General features: G+C 44.7%; 1 protein-coding gene and 1 long non-coding RNA gene across 7 annotated transcripts in view; one reads left to right on the forward strand and one right to left on the reverse strand.

Annotated features, from left to right (window-relative positions):
- Positions 1–9115, forward strand: part of ipo8 (importin 8) — a 50085-nt gene extending 40970 nt beyond the window's left edge. For all 4 annotated transcript variants that reach the window (XM_049761349.2, XM_049761350.2, XM_049761351.2 and 1 more), the window contains exons 23-25: positions 6647–6865; positions 6967–7096; positions 7648–9115. In XM_049761349.2, the coding sequence (XP_049617306.1) occupies positions 6647–6865; positions 6967–7096; position 7648 (350 nt within the window). In that variant the 3' untranslated portion in view covers positions 7649–9115. The remainder of the gene's footprint in view (positions 1–6646; positions 6866–6966; positions 7097–7647) is intronic.
- A 3301-nt stretch (positions 9116–12416) lies between these two features.
- LOC125992406 (uncharacterized) overlaps positions 12417–20568 on the reverse strand; it is a 36398-nt gene continuing 28246 nt past the window's right edge. Inside the window, exons 5-6 of one of the 3 annotated variants that reach the window (XR_011086234.1) lie at positions 20205–20376; positions 12417–12826 (exon numbers count right to left, since the gene is read on the reverse strand). This is a non-coding gene — a long non-coding RNA (uncharacterized lncRNA). Of the gene's footprint in view, positions 20377–20568 lie in introns of all 3 variants that reach the window. The other 2 variants (XR_011086233.1, XR_007489611.1) reach the window with 2 other exon arrangements.

Below are 20568 nucleotides of genomic sequence, written 5' to 3' on the forward strand. Positions count from 1 at the left end.
AAATAGGCGATTTGTGAAAATATTAAATTTACCAAATTGTGACAGGAGGTTTCAGCCCAACGGAAGCAATATGTAACACACTTACTACTAATAATAACAATACATTTAATTTGTAAGCACCTTTTGAGACCCAAACCCTAATCGACAAAATAATTGACAGATTAATCGATAATTAAAATAATCTTGATTTGCAGCCAGAACGATTTGAAACAGTTTCTCACTTTGAACAAGGTTTGCTCAAGAGCAATAAATTGGACTTTGACTCTGCTATTCGGCTCTTGAACTTGGATTTGCCTGGCACACTTTATCACAATGCTTGATGATTCCATCTGGTCCTTAACCTGTCAGGTTGGTTAGTAGTACGTTTTTAGTTGAAAATTATTATCATTAAGACTGTTTAGATTTTTAATTTTGAGCCACAGCAAATTAACAAAGTCCACAAACAGTTATTTTAATTCAATTATTTTAATTATTGTTATTATTATATTGATTATTTGATTTTAATAATTGTTCATTTTAATTTCACCTTCTTGAGGATACAATATACAATGTAACCTGGAATGTTTCACTTTATACATAAATTAGCTCAAGATAGAGCTATCAAACTTAATTGATTAATCGACAAGCAATCGATAATCGAATTAATTACTATTTCAATGATAGGGTAACTATTTAGAATATTTTTCAACTTATAATATCAGCCTCTAACCTTTGTCTTCATTCATAAAAAACAAACTGATTATCTTTTGTGTTTAATCAAAGCAAGAACATTTGCAACTGTCTGCTTTTACTACAGAAAACAATAACCGCACCAATAACTGAATTTCAAAAAGCTTGGCGAATACAACGTTAATCCCTCGTGCGTGATAATTGTTTGCTTGTATTCATCACTAAACAATACCAAATAAACAACAATAAATGGAGGTACCGTATTTTCCGCACAATTAGGCGCATTTAAAAACTTAAAATTTACTCAAAAAACCACAGTGCGCCTATGCAGAGCGCCTTATATATGGATCAATTGATGAATTTGTTGATCCATACTGGTTGTACACAGTGCTCTGCGAAAATGTTTCACTACGTTTTACAAACTGGATTGGGTTGAAGTTGGGAAATTGTGTAAAATGTAAATAAAAACAAAATACAATGATTTGAAAATCCTTTTCAACCTATATTCAATTGAATACACTACAAAGACTACATATTTAATGCTCAAACTCATCAACTTTATTTTATTTTTCAAAAAATAATTAACTTAGAATTTCATGGCTGTAACATGTACAGTAGAAGTTGGGAAAGGGCACGTTTACCACTTCGTTACATCACCTTTCCTTTTAATAACATTCAATAAACGTTTTGGAAGAGAGGAGACTAATTCTCTTAGCTTCTCATGTGGAATTCTTTCCCATTCTTGCTTGATGAACCGCTTCAGTTGTTCAACAGACCGGGGTCTTCCTTGTCGTATTTTACGCTTCACAATGCGCCACACATTTTCAACGGGAAACAGGTCTGGACTGCAAGTGGGCCAGGGGAGAACCTGGACTCTTTTATTTCGAAGCCATGCTGTTGTAACACGTGCAGAATGTGGCTTGGCATTATGTTGCTGAAATAAGCAGCGGCGTCCATGAAAAAGACGTCGCTTGGATGGCAGCATATGTTGCTCAAAAGTCTGTATGTACTTTTCAGCATTTATGTTGCCTTCACAGAAATGTAAGTCACCCATGCCATGAGAACAAATGCCCCCCCATACCATCACAGATGCTGGCTTTTGAAGTTTGCGTTGATAACAGTCTGGATGGTCCACTTACTCTTTGGTCCGGAGGACACAATGTCTAGTGTTTCCAAAAACAATTAGAAAAGTGGACTCATCAGACCACAAAACACTTTTCCATTGTGCATCGGTCCATTTTACATGAGCTCGGGCCCAGAGAACCAGGCGGCGTTTCTGGATGTTCATAAACGGCTTTTGCTTTTCATGGTAGAGTTTTAACCCGCACTTACTGATGTAGTGATGAACTGTATTTACTGACAGTGGTTTTCTGAAGTTTTCCTGAGCCCATTTGGTGATACCCTTTACAGACTCATGTCGGTTTTTAAGGCAGTGCCGTCTGAGGGATCGAAGGTCACGGTCATTCAGTCTTGATTTCCGGCCGTGACGCTTACGTGTAATGATTTCACCAGATTCTCTGAACCTTTTGATGATATTATGGACCGTAGATGTTGAAAACCCTAAATTCCTTGCAATTTTGCTTTGAGAAATGTTGTTCTTAAACTGTTCAACTATTTTGTCACGCAGTTTTGGACTAAGTGGTGAACCCCGCCCCATCTTTGCTTGTGAATGACTGAGCATGTTTGGGGAGGCTCCTTTTATACGCAATCATGGTACCCAATTAGCCTGGTCACATGTGGGATTTAGTAGCGACTCTACTCCAAGTCTCTCCCGGATGACCGAGCTTCTCACCCTATCTCTAAGGGAGAGCCCGGACATCCTGCGGAGAAAACTCATTTCGGCCGCTTGTATCCGGGATCTCGTTCTTTCGGTCACGACCCATAGCTCGTGACCATAGGTGAGGGTAGGAGCGTAAATCGACCGATAAATTGAGAGCTTTGCCTTTTGGCTCAGCTCCCTCTTCACCACAACGGACCAGTACAGGGTCCGCATTACTGCCGACACTGCACCGATCCGCCTGTCGATCTCGCGCTCTATCCTCCCCTCACTCGTGAACAAGACTCCAAGATACTTGAACTCCTCCACTTGGGGCAGGATCTCATCCCTGATCCGGAGAGGGCATTCCACCCTTTTCCGATCGAGGACCATGGACTCGGATTTGGAGGTGCTGACCCTCATCCTGACCACTTCACACTCGGCTGCGAACCGTTCCAGCGAGAGCTGGAGATCATGGCCTGAAGAAGCCAACAGCACCACGTCATCTGCAAAAAGCAGAGACGCGATGCTGAGGTCCCCAAACCGGACCGCCTCAACACCTCGGCTGCGCCTAGAAATTCCATTTAAATTATGAACAGAATCGGTGACAAAGGGCAGCCTTGGCGGAGTCCAACCCTCACTGGGAATGAATCCGACTTACTGACGGAAATGTGGACCAGACTCTGGCATCGGTGATACAGGGACCGAACCGCCCTTATCAGTTGGCTCGGGACCCTGTACTCCCGAAGCACCCTCCACAGAACCTCCCGAGGGACACGGTCGAACGCCTTCTCCAAGTCCACAAAACACATGTGGACTGGTTGGGCGAACTCCCATGCACCCTCGAGGATCCTGCCGAGGGTGTAGAGCTGGTCCACTGTTCCACGGCCAGGACGAAAGCCACACTGCTCCTCCTGAATCCAAGGCTCAACCTCCCGACGGACCCTCCTGCACCCCTGAATAGCCCTTACCGGGGAGGCTGAGGACTGTGATTCCCCTGTAATTGGAACACACCCTCTTCTTAAAGAGGGGAACCACCACCCCAGTCTGCCAATCCAGAGGCACTGTCCCTGATGTCCACGCAATGTTGTAGAGGCGTGTCAGCCATCACAGCCCCACAACATCCAGAGCCTTTAAGAACTCCGGGCGGATCTCATCCACCCCCGGGGCCTTGCCACCGAGGAATTTTTTAACTACCTCAGTGACTTCGACCCCGGAGATTGGAGAATCCGCCTCAGAGTCTCCAGGCCCTGCTTCCTCAATGGAAGGCATGTAGGTGGAATTTAGGAGGTCTTCGAAGTATTCTCCCCACCGACTCACGACGTCCCGAGTCGAGGTCAGCAGCACGCCATCCCCACTGTAAACAGTGTTGACGTTGCACTGCTTCCCCGTCCTGAGACGCCGGATGGTGGACCAGAATTTCCTCGAAGCCGTCCAGAACTCATTCTCCATGGCCTCACCAAACTCCTCCCACACCTGGGTTTTTGCCTCAGCAACCGCCGAAGCCGCGTTCCGCTTGGCCATCCGGTACCTGTCAGCTGCCTCCGGAGTCCCGCAGGCCAAAACGGCCCGATAGGACTCCTCCTTCAGCATGACGGCATCCCTTACCGCCGGTGTCCACCAGCGGGTTCGGGGATTGCCGCCACGACAGGCACCAACGACCTTACGGCCACAGCTGCGGTTGGCTGCCTCAACAATGGAGGCGCGGAACATGGTCCACTCAGACTCAGTGTCCCCCGCCTCACCCGGGACGTGGGAAAACCTCTGCTGGAGGTGGGAGCATGACACGATGACACGACTACAAAGTCGATCATTGAACTGCGGCCTAGGGTGTCCTGGTGCCAAGTACACACATGGACACCCTTATGTTTGAACATGGTGTTCATTTTTGAAAATCACGCCTTTCCAGGTCTCACTGTCATTTCCCACATGAGCATTGAAGTCACCCAGTAGAACGATGGAGTCCCCAGAAGGAGCGCTCTCCAGCACTTCCTCCAGGGACTCCAAGAAGCGTGGGTACTCTGAGCTGCCGTTTAGTCCATAGACACAAACAACAGTCAGGACCCGTCCCCCCACCCGAAGGCGGAGGGAGGCTACCCTCTCGTTCACCGGGGTGAACCCCAATGTGCAGGCGCCCAGCCGGGGGGCAATAAGTATACCCACACCTGCTCGACGCCTTTCACCGTGGGCAACTCCAGAGTGGAAGAGAGTCCAGCCCCTCTCGAGAGGGCTTGTACCGGAGCCCAAACTGTGCGTGGAGGCTAGTCCGACTATATCTAGTCGGAATTTTTCTGCCTCGCACAGCACCTCGGGCTTCTTTCCAGCCAGAGAGGTGACATTCCATGTCCCAAGAGCCAGCTTCTGCAGCCGGGGATCAGACCGCCAAGGTCCCTGCCTTTGGCCACCGCCCAGCTCACACTCCACCCGGCCCCTTTGGCCCCTCCCACAGGGGGTGAGCCCATGGGAAGGGGGACCCACGTTTCCTTTTCGGGCTGTGCCCGGCCGGGCCCCATGGGCAAAGGCCCGGCCACCAGACGCTCGCCTTCGAGCCCCACCTCCAGGTGAATTACAGTTTCTGGCGGATCAAGAGCGCATCTCTGCAGCAGCCATTAAGAAGACCACGCTGGACAAAGTATGAGTTAAGAAGGATTTTCAAATCGTTGTATTTTGGTTTTATTTACATTTTACACAAATTCCCAACTTCAACCGAATCCGGTTTGTAGTACGACTAGTAAATTTCAAGGTCGGATCGCTTTCCAGCATTACGGCAACCGTGGTCAGGGGACGTCACTGAATAGCTGTTGTACCCGCGAGGCTATTTCATTTCAAACTAGGCTGTTCCGTTAATGTTTTCGAGGACGTTTACGGATCACTATCCAACGGAATCATTAATAAGCAGCACCAATGTGTTAAATCAGCTTTTAGTCAGTTCCAATCACTTTTATGAGAGAGAGTTTGAGAAACGTGATTGTTTACAGGGGGCTGCCGCGACACTTTGCTGAGGCTCATGGGAATCTGCGAGCTGAGGCTCATGGGAATCTGCGAGCTGAGGCTCATGGGAGTTTGTGGGTGGCTAATGCTATAATGATAGCTGCTACACGCACGAGGCTATTTCATTTCAAAATAGGCTGCTCCGTTAATGTTTCGAGTAAATTGACGGATCGATATGGAAGGGAAACATAAGTAAGCAGTACCAATGTGTTAGATCGAACTTTAATCAGTTCCGATCATTTCATTGGAGATAGTTTGAGAAACGCGATTGTTTACAGGGTGCTGCCACGACACTTTGTTGAGGCTCATGGGAGTTTGCAGGTGGCTAATGCTATAACGATAGCTGCTATATGCACAAGGCTATTTCATTTCAAAATAGGCTGCTCCGTTAATGTTTCGAGTAAATTTACGGATCGATATGGAAGGGAAACATAGGTAAGCAGTACCAATGTGTTAGATCGAACTTTAGTCAGTTCCGATCATTTTATAGGAGATAGTTTGAGAAACGCGATTGTTTACAGGTGGCTGCCGACACTTTGCTGAGGCTTATGGAAGTCTGGAAGCTGAGGCTCATGGGAGTTTGCGTGTGGCTCATGCTATAATGATAGCTGCTATATGCACGAGGCTATTTCATTTCAAAATAGACTGCTCCATTAATGTTTCGAGTGAATCTACGGCTCGATATGGAAGGGAAACATATGTAAGCAGTAACAATGTGTTAGATCGAACTTTAGTCAGTTCCGATCCTTTTATAGGAGATAGTTTGAGAAACGCGATTGTTTACAGAGGGCTCATTGGTTATTGACGAGTGGATGCATACGGCAACCCTAGTCAACCTCAGTTTGTTGCAGTATAGCTTCTATTTTATCCGCCTTATAATCCAGTGCGCCTTATGGTGCGAAAAATACGGTAAATAGTTTTGTAATACATTTCCATGCAAAATACAATTGTTTCTGACTATTCGATTAATCAATTGAATAATTGATAGAATAATCGACTCTAAAAACAGCCCTATCCCAAGAGTGCGGCGATTGGATGAACCAGAAGGTCACACTGGAACTCAGGACACCATCAAAAGAACCGCAAGTTCTTAACTTAACAATAAGGACTCAATTGGACAAAAACGGCATCAATGTCAACGTTCCAATAAAGATGAACCGCTCGCTGACCAAAAAGAACATAAAGGATCTTCAGTTTCATATCACATGTCTTTATGTTCTTTATGTGCAGAGGAGATTCCCAGTGATGAGGATGAGGTGAATGAAAAATGCAGTATGATGCCGCAGGAGTCTAGTGTGCCAATGGGCCTAGGAAACGAGAGTAATGATGAAGATGACTACTGGGATGATGATGATTGCTTTGAAGGAACGCCTCTCGAAGAATACAGCACACCGCTTGATTATGACAATGGAGAAGATGAATATCTGTTCTTTGCATCTGCCCTGCTAAGTAAGTCAACTGTTGAGAAAGCTGCTTTTTAGCTGAATATTGTTTTTAACTTGCAGTTAATATTTCAAAATGTGACCTATACTGTGTCTGCATTCTGATAGGAATCCAGAATACAGATATGGCTTGGTACCAGTGTTTGACTGCACCCCTCAGTGATGACCAGAAAACACAGCTCCAGGAGATTTACAGCATCTCACAGCAAAGGAGGAGTACCGCATCCAAAGGCCAGTGGTAAGGAACAACATGTTGAGCCAAGCTTCGCTAAATTATTTCACCTTTAATGCACGCAGGAGCGAATACATTCAACGAGGGCTGCAACCACTATTTTAATAATTGATCAATGAATCCGATTTTTATTTCAATGTTTTCATTTACAAATTATCCAAAACAAAACCTTTTTTTAAATCGACGGTGCAAAAAAAATGCACCAACATGATTTTTTTTCATAAGATTCACAATTCATTTACTGATTTGGTCAGTAACACAACGCAAAAGTAGCTAAATCATGGATCCTTGCTTTCCAAAGTTTAACGAGACGTTTGTAAATGTCTAGTTTTAATCCAACACGATATTGATTGCTGAATATTGGAGGATTTGGACAGTAGTAGTTTTCAAAACGATTGATTAATTATCACAAATAATTATCAATTCATTTCGATTATGTATTAGTTCTCAATTAATCGGTGCGCCACAACACTCAAGTATAGAATGGCACTTGAGAAGTAACTGATGTCATTTTTGTTTGTTCTCTGCAGCTAAATGTCTTTTTTTTTCCTTTTTAGAGTGTCAATGAGGATTCTAAAGAAGATATATGAACTGACTAAATGAATTGGAACTTTGACTCAAGATCCTGTCAGGCTGTCTTTTTTTTTTCCCATTTGAGACATTGTGCAATTCTTATAGTCCCTACTAGGACTGACTGTTTTTAAATTTCTTGACATAAAAAGTAATAGTAAAAATTCTTACTGTTAGTAAACTACAACGTGTGCCTGTTAGTGGTTCTTTAAGAAAAAACAGATACCGTATTGGCCCGAATATAAGACGACCCCGATTATAAGACGACCCCCTCTTTTTCAAGACTCAAGTTTGAAAAAAGACATTTTGAACACCAAATTTAATTTTTATACAGAAAATAATTACATCTGAAACAAATGATTATAACAATATATTCGCGAGAAAAAGCATGTTATTTTGCCTCATTCAAATCATGCAGAAACTGTATCACATCTTAATATCCGAACATTTAAATATGTAAACTAAAGTGCAATCACATTTGTAAATGTATGGCTTCTGGTTTTTGAAATGTAAATAAACCAATCTACTGTGATAAAACAATAAAATTGCAATAACTGCATTAACCATCAAAGTGAAGTCTTGAAACAAATTTGAATAAGGAAAAACCTTGCAATAAAATAATGCAAACCGCTACCGCTATTGTTGGGGAGCCTGACGACTCGGATGGTTATGCTCTTTTCGCCCCCAGGTGTCGGTCAGAACATAGGAGGGAAGAAGTGGTTCAGTTTTGATTGCTTTACTGAATTATTGGCAAAAAAATAATAATGAATAACCATAAATTAAATACTCTCGGCAACACACCAAACATAAGTCATCGATCAAGACAACAAATTACATTTGCTAGCGACAGTTAGTCGCCGTCCCGCTGTGGAACAGCTACTTGTACGATGCGAGGCAAACTTAAAGGAGCGCGCCGGAGCTGTCAATCAAACGGTGCACACGAAGCAAACCGCGATCGGACAAACGGCACAACAGTGGATAGTAGTAACAATAAAATGTATATACTCATTTTGTGACAAAGACGCACACAATCACAGCAACATACTCCGTCGATATCAGCAACCTTTAACTTACCGCTGCACACAAGTGAAAATAGGTATAATGTCTTGACCCCGAATATAAGACGACCCCCACTTTTTCAGCCTTATTTCAATGCAAAAAACATCATCTTATATTCGGGCCAAAACGGTATGTGTTTTGTGTAATATGTGTAATATAATCTCTAATTCACTGTCGTAGCAAAGAATTTCATCAGATAGAATTTGAGCTATACATTTTTTTGTCCAGGTGCTGGGTTTAGAAAAAGCTCAATTGTCATTTACTTTTGATATACTGTCTACAATCCAACAATTGTGTCACGAAAAAGAAAAAAAAGCTTGGCTTGGATTTCCTTGTTTTATGTACTGAAAAGTTTTACTGAAACAATTTTAGAATCATAAAACTCATAACATCTCACAGCTTGGTTTTGGTTTTGTTTCCATTTTGAATTGTTTAAATGGTTGGCAGTCTATAATGTCAACGTGAATAAAAACGAGGGGGTTTGATTTTCCCCTAAAGACCCACTCGACATCCCTCTAGGACAGATGTGTCGAACTTTTTTTTCTCGGGTTGCATTGTAGGCATAGTTTCCTTCAGAAGGCCATTATGATTGTCAACCCAAATAAATGTATGAACGCCACATTTTATATACAGTACAAGCTACTAAACAAACTGACAAATCACTCGTTTTCAAATCAAACTAGTAAAAAATATTCAAATATTTTAAAAAGATGATAAAAGATAAAAGGAAGACAATTTACAATTCTAGTAATGATATATGAAATTGATGCACGATTTGTCTTCACGGGCCACAGAAAATGATGTGGCCGTATCTGGCCCCCAGGCCTTGAGTTTGATACCTGTGCACTTGGAGGATTGTCTTGGGGTGTTGCCTTCTCTGGAGAGGGATCATGTGCGCAGGAGAGAACATGATGGCTGAACATGACAGGAGCCCGGGCGAAATGACGGCGAGAGAAAGTAAAGCGCCCTAGAGACAAGACTCTACCAGCCTGACAGGGATTTAGGTGCTTGACAGATTCTGTGATTATTTTGTTCTGTTACTACTAGAAAGAGGATCTCAGCTCCCTCAAGTAGTGATGAAAAATGAAGCTTCAAATTTGCATCATGAACCAGTAGTTGCTATTACCTGTAGATAGCAGTCTCTGTTCTACATTGGGCTGAAATTACACTGACTTGCCATTTCTTAAACCCCTTTATTTAAACCGACAGTTTTATCTAGAGTAGTATAAAAATACAAGTGTTTCACGAAGCAAATTTGATGTTTTATTTTTCCACACTTCCCTTCAACCAATGTTTCCACTCTTCTTCTTCGTATGGAGGAGATGGTTCTTTGAAGGTGCAGATGTTATATTTGGTGGCAAGTGTCAGTCAGCCAGCTGACCAGAGCATCATCTATGGAGGTCAGACCATTTGCCCCGCCAGGATGGCGGTAGATGGGGCAAGATGGTCTGTAGTCTGTTCCTCTGTGCCACACTCGCATGTCGCAGTAGGCGCAAAACCCCATTTGTGCATGGTTGAGCGGAAATGTATTCCTGTTGGTGTTGTGCTTATTGGCCTGGCTATTAAACAGGTGTGAGAACTACAACACCAAGCAGGTATGCAGTACTCGGCGGCAGAATGGACCAAGGCTAGAGTGGAGTGTCTTACCGTCAGCTCCCCAGCTTTAACCAGCCAATCTTCGCAGGAGCCTGACGCATGTGGTGAGCTTTTTGCACAGTGATTCTAGGTGACGGCGGTACTCGAGTGCTCTGTCGAGTTTAATGCCGAGGCATGTAGGCTCGTCAGGTAGAGAACATCCATTAACGTGTACATTAAGCTCATGTTTTGCCTCCTTGTTGTAAAGATTGAAGGCAGCCGTCACTGTTTTGGTGGTACTGAGCTTCAGCTTCCACTCCTGAAGGGCGGCCATCACAGCCAATTGTTCATGGTTGCCTGCTTCAGAATGATTTACAAACCTTAAAGGGCTAGAGACACCGGTATATGTATAAATCGGTTTTAGTTAGCTTATGGGCTTATGAATATAAATTGACGCTCGAAACAACGAAAAGGAAGCTGTTGCTCTGAAAAATATCATTTAAATTTGCCGCACAGACGAGTTTGACTGCACCGAGCCGCCAGCCGGAAGTGACGTCTCATGACGTCTCAAGTTGTACGCGTTTAGCTTCAGTGAATGTAAACAAAAAGAGAAGAGGGGCCAGCGCGGAGACGTCGGGCCAGGTTTGCGGCCAACCCAGCTCGCCTAGCCGTGCCTTCCATTATCCTGGCGTACATTCGTTCGCGGGACGACAAGATGGGTTGAGTTCGCCTGATAGGATCCACGAACCGGACAGTGCGTGCCTGCTGTGTGCTCGTGTTCACAGTGGCCTGGTTGACTGTCATCTTTCCGGACTCTGCTGTGCATCGGGAGCGGCGAGCGTGCTATCACTCTTATTGTTCATTTTCTTGTTTTATTTTTCCTGTGTTGTTGACTTGTATGTGCGTTGTGAACTTTGTCTTATCTTTCCCGACTCTGCTGTGCATCGGGAGCGGCTAGCGTGCTATCACTCTTATTGTTCATCTTCTTGTTTTATTTTTCCTGTGTTGTTTACTTGTATGTACGTTGTGAACGCTGTCTTGTCACCCTGGGATAGTGAGAAACGTAATTTCGATCTCTTCGTGTGTCTTGACATGCAGAGGAATCGACAATAAAGGAGACTTTGAGACTTTGACTTTGAAAAGTATGTCGAAGCGTGACGGGAGGGGCACAATTCAGAAAACGTGCTCAGCTCGTCGAAAAAATGCGATTTAAGAAAAAAAATTAAAAATGCTCCTAAAACCTAAACCAAACGCTGCAGATGTTCATTTCTTCATTCGCAGTGGTCAACTCGGCACTCTACTCTTTTTACTATGCCAACCTAACCACAGTGACGGGAGAGGCACAATTCAGAAAACGTGCTCAGCTCGTCGAGAAAATGCGATTTAAGCAATAAAATTAAAAATGCTTATGAAACCTAAACCAAACGTTGCAGGTGGTCATGTCTTCATGTGCCGAGATCAACTCGGCACTCTAAAGCCCCCAAGAGCACTTGTTACTATGCCAACCTAACCAGAGTGACGGGAGGGGCACAATTCAGAAAATGTGCTCAGCTCAGCCCAAGTGAACTGCTAGATTCATCATATTCTGCGTCAAAAGAGGTTTCTGAATCGGATAAAATGATGCTAATATTGCCGCTAGAAACGGAGCTGTCGCTATCATCTGCCATGTTGTTTGGGTTTGTTGACATCCAGATGTACAACTTGTGACGTCACAGTAATGGCGCCGCCAGTTTGGCTTTGTGCGGGACCCGATCGATAAACTGGCATTTCATTTCAGCTTTATTCTTAGTAATCGGTGTCCATTTTTAATTTGCAATGCGGCAAATGTGTTCACTTTATACATTCTATCAAATTCCGTTCTAATTGGAAAAAAAAAGGGATGTCTCTAGCCCTTTAATAACGTGGCTACGATTCAGAATGAAATCGCAGATTTAAAAAAAAAGCGGCATAGATGTTTTGTTGGATTTGGTCCACAATTTGGGAAGCGCGCAATCCACGCCTCACGGCAAAAGCCATAGCCAATCACATGTTATCCAATTTACTCACTGCGTGCTCATTTTATTTCTTCAGTTTTAGGAAAAGGCTAAGACACCGAAACAAAATTTAGACTTACACAGGTTGGTTGAGTTCAATCACAATTCTTGTTAAGAAAGCTGTTTTCAGGAAAGTACAATACAGCGCTGGGCCTTTCGTGTGACCATGTTCAAGAGCAGAAAGTCTCCATTCAGAAAAGGCAACGTTCAAGGTTCTTTGCTCAGCTTATATTCAATTGCACATGCCGGTGTGGGCCGAGTTTGATGGGTGTTGAGTCTTTGGGGTGGGGCAAGTTCGCAGGAGAGTTTGATTCCATGGGAGTGGGTGCTTGTTCGGTGAGAGCTGGTTCCGTGGGGTTGGGTGCTGATTATGGGGGATTCGATGTGTGTGGGGGCTGTTGTTTTCCTTTCCGTCTTTCAGCCTTGACGATCATCTTTGGCCAGGTTCTTGGCTGTCACCTTCTGGTATCTCTACCGGTTTTATCTCCAAGTGTCCTTCCTGTAAACCATTTTTGCACATACATCCACTTCGCCCACTGTCGCACGCCGCCCATTCATCATTCTTTCAATTTTGTCCTTTTTTACGGAATTATGTGAGCTTTTGGCTGTGACATCATCAATTTATTAATGTTCCCTGACTATGCAAAGTTTGTACTTACCATGTTTTTGTCTGTTTGTTCTTTTGATACTCCATGTACTTTCTTACGTCATCATATTCTTAGTTTAATCATGCTTCCAACCATATCTTTTCTTTGTTAGGCAAAATATTTCCCTCTGTTCAGAACGTTCAGTAGTAATCGAAAACTGGCGTCTAGCATCAGTCAAAACATAAGATACAATCAAGTACTGACGACTTTGGCAGTGTCCGTTATTTAGAAAATCATCAGGCATGCATTAAACAGTTCCTTAAGGGTCATTAAGCTATTCAGGCAATACATCAAAAACATTTATTTCAAAGTGCTCAGAAATACACATCAGATCATAAAGTTATAAAATCCTTTGTCATTACCCCCTAGCAAAAATGTCTAGTTATGTCTTCTTTATTGATTTGGTGTGTAGGTATAATTATATGCTTAAAATGTTTCTTTTATTGGTTTAATATGTGAATATACTTGTCTGCTTATGTACTTTATTCAATGCGGTTTGAGCATATCTGTTTTTGTAGTTAGGCAGGACTTTTTGTATTTCAACCCCATTCCTTCACTTGTCATTTACAATATCTTTCAGAGAGTAATAGTTTGTGTCACGTCTACAGGTTCATAACATCAACAGTATTAACATGGCCACATCGTAGCTTGCTTTTGTAATATTTACTTTTGACTCACAGCCCCGCATGAAGAATCGCTGTTGTGATGCCAGTTCAGCTTGGAGCTGCTTCACTTTGTCAGCGCAGTCACTCCCTATTAGCTTGTCGTATGTATTAGCATGTTTAGTGTCTCTTTAGTTTGAAATCCTTAAACAAGACAACCGTCTCTTTACTAATTAGACAAACACAATTGCCTTGATCTTCAGTGAAGAAGTATCGTAATTCACATTTCTCTTGAAAGCGACGGCCCTCAACATCAACTTGCCTCGTTTTCTTTGCAGTCGCCATGGCAGAAATGAACAGAGAGGGGTGGTGCTATCACCTTTTGGTGATAGGAGGAATTACAGTATCAAGTTTCGTGAATTTTTTTATTCAGTTTGACAGTGCAGGCCAGCCATAAATAATATGGCCTGCCTGCATAGTATAAGACCAAAGCTGCGGGCCGTATGGAATCTGACCGGGGGCCGGATTTGGCCCGCGGGCTGGACTTCGGACATGGCTGTCATATACCGAGGACCCCCTGTACTTCATGAGTCTGGATTTACAGGCTAACCCAGGGGTGGGCAAACTTTTTAACTTACGGGAATTGGGTTCTAAATTTTGACTGGGGGGCCGAACCAGGAGCAGATGGATGTAGTATTTGTGTGAAGTAATAGAAATGACATGTAAAGGTTGTTACTTTTAGTAGGTAGTAAAGCATGGATATTCAAAAAAGGTTTTTTTGAAAACAAATGCATTTATTAACAGCATTAAAAGAATATTTCACCAAAAAACTACTATCAGTGATTCTCATTAAATACAACACACTGTTATTATGAATAATAGTTTCCATCACTTCAGCACCTGCAGGTCAGATTTATCTAACCACTACTACTACTCCCCTCCGGACGGCGTTATAGAGCTCTGTACGCCAAAACCAGCAGACACAGAGACAGCTTCTTCCCCCGGGCTGTCGCTCTGATGAACTCACACCACTCTTAGAGTCTCAGAGTCATTGCTGTGCAATAACATCCTGCTCTCCACACCTTTTTTGAATTGTCTACACTGTTTGTACTATGTATCCTCTCTGCATCCATTGCAGCCTGGTCATCCTGGAAGAGGGACCCTCCCATCTGTGGTCTCTTCTCAAGGTTTCTCATTTCCCCTAGCTGGAGTTTTGAGTTTTTCCTTGCCCTCCTGGGAGTTTAAGATCAGGGGATGTTTGAGAACATGTGTAATTTTTCACATGTCCTGAGTGTTGTTAGTCACCTAAATGTTGAACAGAAGCTGTGATGTACCGAAGTCAAATTTATTGTTTGGCACGCTCAAACATGGCGAATAAAAACTCTTGAATCTTGAATCTAATGAGGCGAAATCACATCAAACGGCAAACATTCTGACCAAATACAACATCTTGAAGGATCAGTGAAATAATACATCTAAATAAAGTAAAAAAGAAATCAATAGTATTGTTGGTCTCCCTTTTTTGCTAGTGCATCATGGTCTGGAGTAAAATTTGTTGTGGTAATTATTAGGATAGAGCTGAGGTGTCTGTCAGTTAACCTAGATCTGTGACGGGCTTTGTTGACGTTCATGTGGCTGAGCGTCTGCTCACACACATAGGTCAAGCCAAATGGTCCACTCTTTTTTTAAACACTCGGCACTCAGTCGTCCTTTACCGCCCCTGGTGGCAAGGTGAGGCACTGCCTCACCTGCCTCCTATGAGTGCACGTCCCTGGTGTGCACCGAGCTTTCTGAGACGGCTTCCGGGAGTAAATTCGCGGGCGGGCGCTTCCCCATCTATTGGGGAAACATAGTAATTGCAGCGAAAATTACCCAAAAATGTTTGTAATAATAGAATTTATTCAGGTTTGGCGGGTCGGATGAAATGGCCCTGTGGGCCGGATGTGGCCCGCGGGTCGTAGTTTACGCACGCTGGGCTAAACACAGGTAGCAACTTACCTGCGCTTCATAAATTGCTTTTGTTTCATCACTATATGTCACTCTTGTACTATTTTTTTAATTTCCTGACCTTTAACCTTGCATATATGTCCTAAAATTAGGTCTGAGACAGTTAATAGATGCAGATTTGTGCTTACCCAATTCTTTTGACTCTTGGGACTGTTTCTTAACAAGTGGCAATATTGGAATAGCATACCAGCTCTGCCGAACCCCTGAAGCCGACTCACCGAACCCCTGGGGTTCAATCGAACCCAGCTTAAGAACCACTGCCCTAGAACATTTGTTCTCAAATGGGGGTACGCGTCGAGGTACTCCAGGGTGTACGTGAGATTAAAATATATATATATATATATATATATATATATATATATATATATATATATATATATATATATATATCAGTATTAGGAAAAAAAAAAACAGCAAGCCTGATTGTCTTGAGAATTAGTTATAAAAAGTTTGATGAAATACAAATGTATGTTTTATATTCAGTATTCAATTTTAATCCTTAAAAAAACGGACTCTCCACAAACCAATAGCAGTCACCTGCGGTTGACTTGACGACGCACTGTAACAAGGAAATGTGGCTAAAGCGTAGCAGCGATGCTGCTGTTGAAAACACAGAGAAACAAGTAAAAAATAAGGCAAAACCAGAGCCGACAAAGTACCGACAGTACATGGAAGACTATTGTTTGATGGGATTTACGTCCACAAGTTGTAACCCACCCAAAGCGCTGTGCTTTTTTTGCGGGGAGAAATTAGCCAACGCTAGCATGAAGCTGGCACATCTCCAGCGGCATCTCACCACAAAACAAGGACGCCATGTTGGTAAGCCACTGGAGTTCTTCAGGTGCAAACTTTCTGACTTCAAGTCATCCCAAGACACAATGCCAAAAGCCTCCACTACATCAGCCAAAGCCCTGGAGGCTTCTTATGCGGTTCCTTTGCTCGTAGCTAAAGCCCAAAAACTGTTTACCATAGCTGAAGAGCTGCTGCTCCCCGCCACTGTTGTATTGACCGAAACTATGCTGGACAAAAAAATTTGCGGACACATTAAAAACTGTGCCTTTGTCTAATGACACCGTTTGCCGCAGAATAGACAAAATGGGTGCAGACATTGTCGAACAAGTTGTGGGAAAACTTGGAGACTCTTTTTCACTCCAGCTGGATGAATCCTCAGATGTCAGTGGGAATGCACAGATTGTTGCTTTTGTGAGATACATTAAGACTGACGACATTTGTGAACACATACTTTTCTGCAAAAGTCTGGAGGGGAGAACAACCGGAGAGGACATTTTTAATGTCGTTAACGCATTTTTCTCTGGAAATGGTATCAGCTGGAAATCCTGCAGCAGCGTGTGTACAGATGCGGCTGCATCAATGACGGACAGTGTGAAAGGGCTCATTGTGCGGATCAAAAAGGAAAATCACGACATTAAGTGGACTCACTATGTGATTCACAGGGAAGCGTTAGCGTCCAAGAAAATGAGCCCCGTGTTGCATGATGTTTTGAACGACAGCATCAAAGTGATCAACTTCATCAAGTCAAGGCCACTTAATGCACGTTTGTTCCGCCGCCTCTGTGAAAACATGGGAGCTGAACACACGCAACTCCTCCTCCATACAGAAGTGCGCTGGCTCTCTCGAGGGTAGATACTCAACTGGCTGTTGGAGTTACGAGCTGAAGTACACACCTTTGTGACAGAGCACGGATCTCCCCATGCCCCTTTGTTCGAGAGCACGGACTGGCTTGGAAAGCTTTGCTATCTGGCATATATTCAGCAAACTGAACGAACTGAATGTGTCTCTGCAGGGCAAAGACACCAGCATCCTGAACCTGTATGACAAGGTGGGTGGTTTCCTGAAGAAAGCAGAGCTCTGGAAAAGGGCATGTGGTCAGGAGAATTTCACCTGCTTTCCTCAGGTGGATGCTTTTCTCTCCAATGAAGCTGTGGAGACAGCTCCAGTGAAGTTAGTCATAGTGGGACATTTGGCTAACTTGATAAAGGGATTTTATTGCATTCATTAATTTCATTACTGCGATTCTGCTAGTCGAAGGCGACAGGATCGCGGCTCTCAGTGAACTGTACCAGGCTGTCAGTGAACAACAGACGGTGCACTCTGACGGTTTCACCATCTTCGCTTGGGACTTTAATCATGCTAACCTGAAGTCTGTTTTTCCGAGGCTTCACCAGCATGTTAATTTTCCAACTCGTGGTGACAGCTTGCTGGACCTGGTCTACTCTACACATAAAGGAGCTTTCAAGGCCGCCCCCCTCCCCCATCTTGGACTTTCTGACCATCTCACTGTTATGCTTTTGCCTGCATACAGACAAAGGGTGAAGGCATCCAGGCCGGTTCGCAAGCGGGTACGGGTGTGGCGTGAGGGTGCCTCTGATGCGCTTCAAGACTGCTTTGGCACTACTGACTGGGACATGTTTAAGCGGGTGGCCACTTGCAACAATCGGACAGACATAGAGGAGTATACTGACTCTGTTTCCTCTTACGTCACAAAGTGCATTGATGATGTGACTCATTCAAAGTCCATCGTCACTCGGGCTAACTGGAAGCCATGGCTGACGGAGGCTGTCCTCGGGCTGCTGAGGGCCTGGGACGAAGCCTTCAGAGCGGGGGATGAGGCTGGCTTGAGGGCAGCGAGGGCCGACCTGTCGCGGGGTATCAAGGAAGCAAAAAGGGCGTTCTCTGCAAGATTACCGCCCACTTCAAGGACAGCAGGGACGCACGGAGCCTTTGCAGGGCATTCAGACCATCACGGACTACAAACCCACGCCGCAGAGCTGTGAGGGCGACGTCCGTCTGCTCAACGATCTTAACCGCTTCTATGCTCACTTCGACGCTCAGAACAGCACTTGCCCGCTGAAGACCACACCCCCTCCACACGAGCAGCCCCTGTGCCTCTCTGCCGACAGCTTGAGGAAGGCGCTTGCCGCTATCAACACCCGTAAGGCGGCGGGCCCTGACAACATCACAGGTCGAGCGCTGAAGGACTGCGCTGGGGAGCTGACGGGTGTCTTCACGGACATCTTTAACATTTCCCTGCAGCAGCCCATCATCCCTTCGTGCTTCAAGGCTGCCACCATCGTACCTGTGCCGAAGAAGCCTGCTCTGTCCTGCTTCAATGACTTCCGCCCCGTGGCACTGACGCCCATCATCATGAAGTGCTTTGAGTGGCTTGTCTTGGAGCACATCAGATCCATTCTCCCCCCCACCTTAGACCCCTTCCAGTTTGCGTACCGGGCCCAACGGTCCTCTGAGGATGCCATCTGCTCTGCCCTCCAATCGGCCCTCTCCCACCTGGAGAGTAGGAACTCGTATGTGAGATTGTTGTTTGTGGACTTTAGTTCTGCCTTCAACACCATTGTGCCACAGCGACTCATCTGCAAACTCGACAAGTACCTACCTCTGTAACTGGCTACTGGACTTCCTCTGTCAGAGGCCTCAGGTAGTACATGTTGGCGACAATATCTCCGCCAGCATCACACTGAGCACAGGGGCCCCCCCAAGGCTGTGTGCTCAGTCCGCTGCTCTTCACCCTGCTGACGAATGACTGCACTGCGTCCTACAGCGACAACCGCATAGTGAAGTTTGCTGACGACACGACTCTGGTGGGTCTCATCACCAAGGGCGACGAGACTCAGTACAGGTTGGAGGTTGACCTTCTGACTGTGTGGTGCAGGGACAACAACCTCCTGCTGATCGTCAACAAGACCAAGGAAATTGTTGTTGACTTCCGGAAGGGTCACACCCAACACCTGCCGCTGACCATCGACGGTGCTGTGGTGGAGAGGGTGAGCAGCACCAAATTCCTGGGGGTGCACATCATTGAGGACCTCTCCTGGTCCGCCAACACCGCTTCACTGGCGAAGAAAGCTCAGCGCCGCCTGTACTTCCTGCGGAAACTCAGGCGAGCAAGTGCTCCTCCGGCCGTCATGACTACATTCTACCGTGGCGCCATTGAGAGCGTCCTCTCCAGTTGTATCGCTGTCTGGGGTGGTAGTTGCACTGAATACAACATGAAGGCCCTGCAGCGCATAGTGAACGCGGCTAGTAAGATTGTTGGTGCTTCACTCCCCTCCCCGAAGGGCATTTACGTCTCCCATCTCGCCCGCAAGGCGGCCACGATTGTGAGTGATTTGAGTCACCCCGCTCACTTTTTGTTTGATCTTCTGCCCTCTGGGAAGAGGTACAGGAGCCTGCGCTCCTGCACCGCCAGACTCACCAACAGCTTCATTCTCCAGGCTGTTAGGATCCTGAACTCTCTTCCCCCTTCTGCGTAGCGTCCTGTACTTCTTTATTGTATTTGTTTATTTATTATTTTTTCATCACTCTTATTTATTCATTGATTGTGCCTTCTTGTTTTATTTTTCTTGTGTTGTTTACTTGTATGTACATTGTGAACTATGTCTTTTCACCGTGGGATAGTGGGAACGTAATTTTAATCTCTGTGTGTCTTGGCATGTGAAGAAATTGACAATAAAGCAGACTTTGACTTTTGACTTTGACTCATGGCTACTTTGCTGACATGGAGGAGAAATCTGCACAGCTGAATTGGGTGAGAAACCCATTTCTCTTGTCTGAAGCAAAGAGATACAAGCTTTCTGTCACTCACCAGGAAAAACTGATGGAAGTGGCATCTGACCAGATGAAGTTTGGCGCATCCACTCTCACACAGTTTTGGGGGTGTGTGCGGCAGGAGCACCCTGAGATGGGACAGAAAGCTTTGGAGCAGTTGCTGCCCTTTGCCTCCACATATTTATGTGAGACCTCCTTCTCTGCAATGACTGTGATAAAAACAAAGCAAAGAAACAGACTGAGCCTGGAGAAGAACTTGATCACAGCAGTTGCCTCCCTGCCACCAAGGATGACAAAGATCCTCAGTGAGGTACAAGCCCATTTTTCTCACTAAAATGTAGTATGAGTGCAAAAGACTCATTCAAGCTTCAAGACTGTTCAATGCTTGTTCAATGCTTGTC

The sequence above is a fragment of the Syngnathus scovelli genome, chromosome 22, assembly GCF_024217435.2.
Source record: "Syngnathus scovelli strain Florida chromosome 22, RoL_Ssco_1.2, whole genome shotgun sequence".
Taxonomy (NCBI): domain Eukaryota; kingdom Metazoa; phylum Chordata; class Actinopteri; order Syngnathiformes; family Syngnathidae; genus Syngnathus; species Syngnathus scovelli.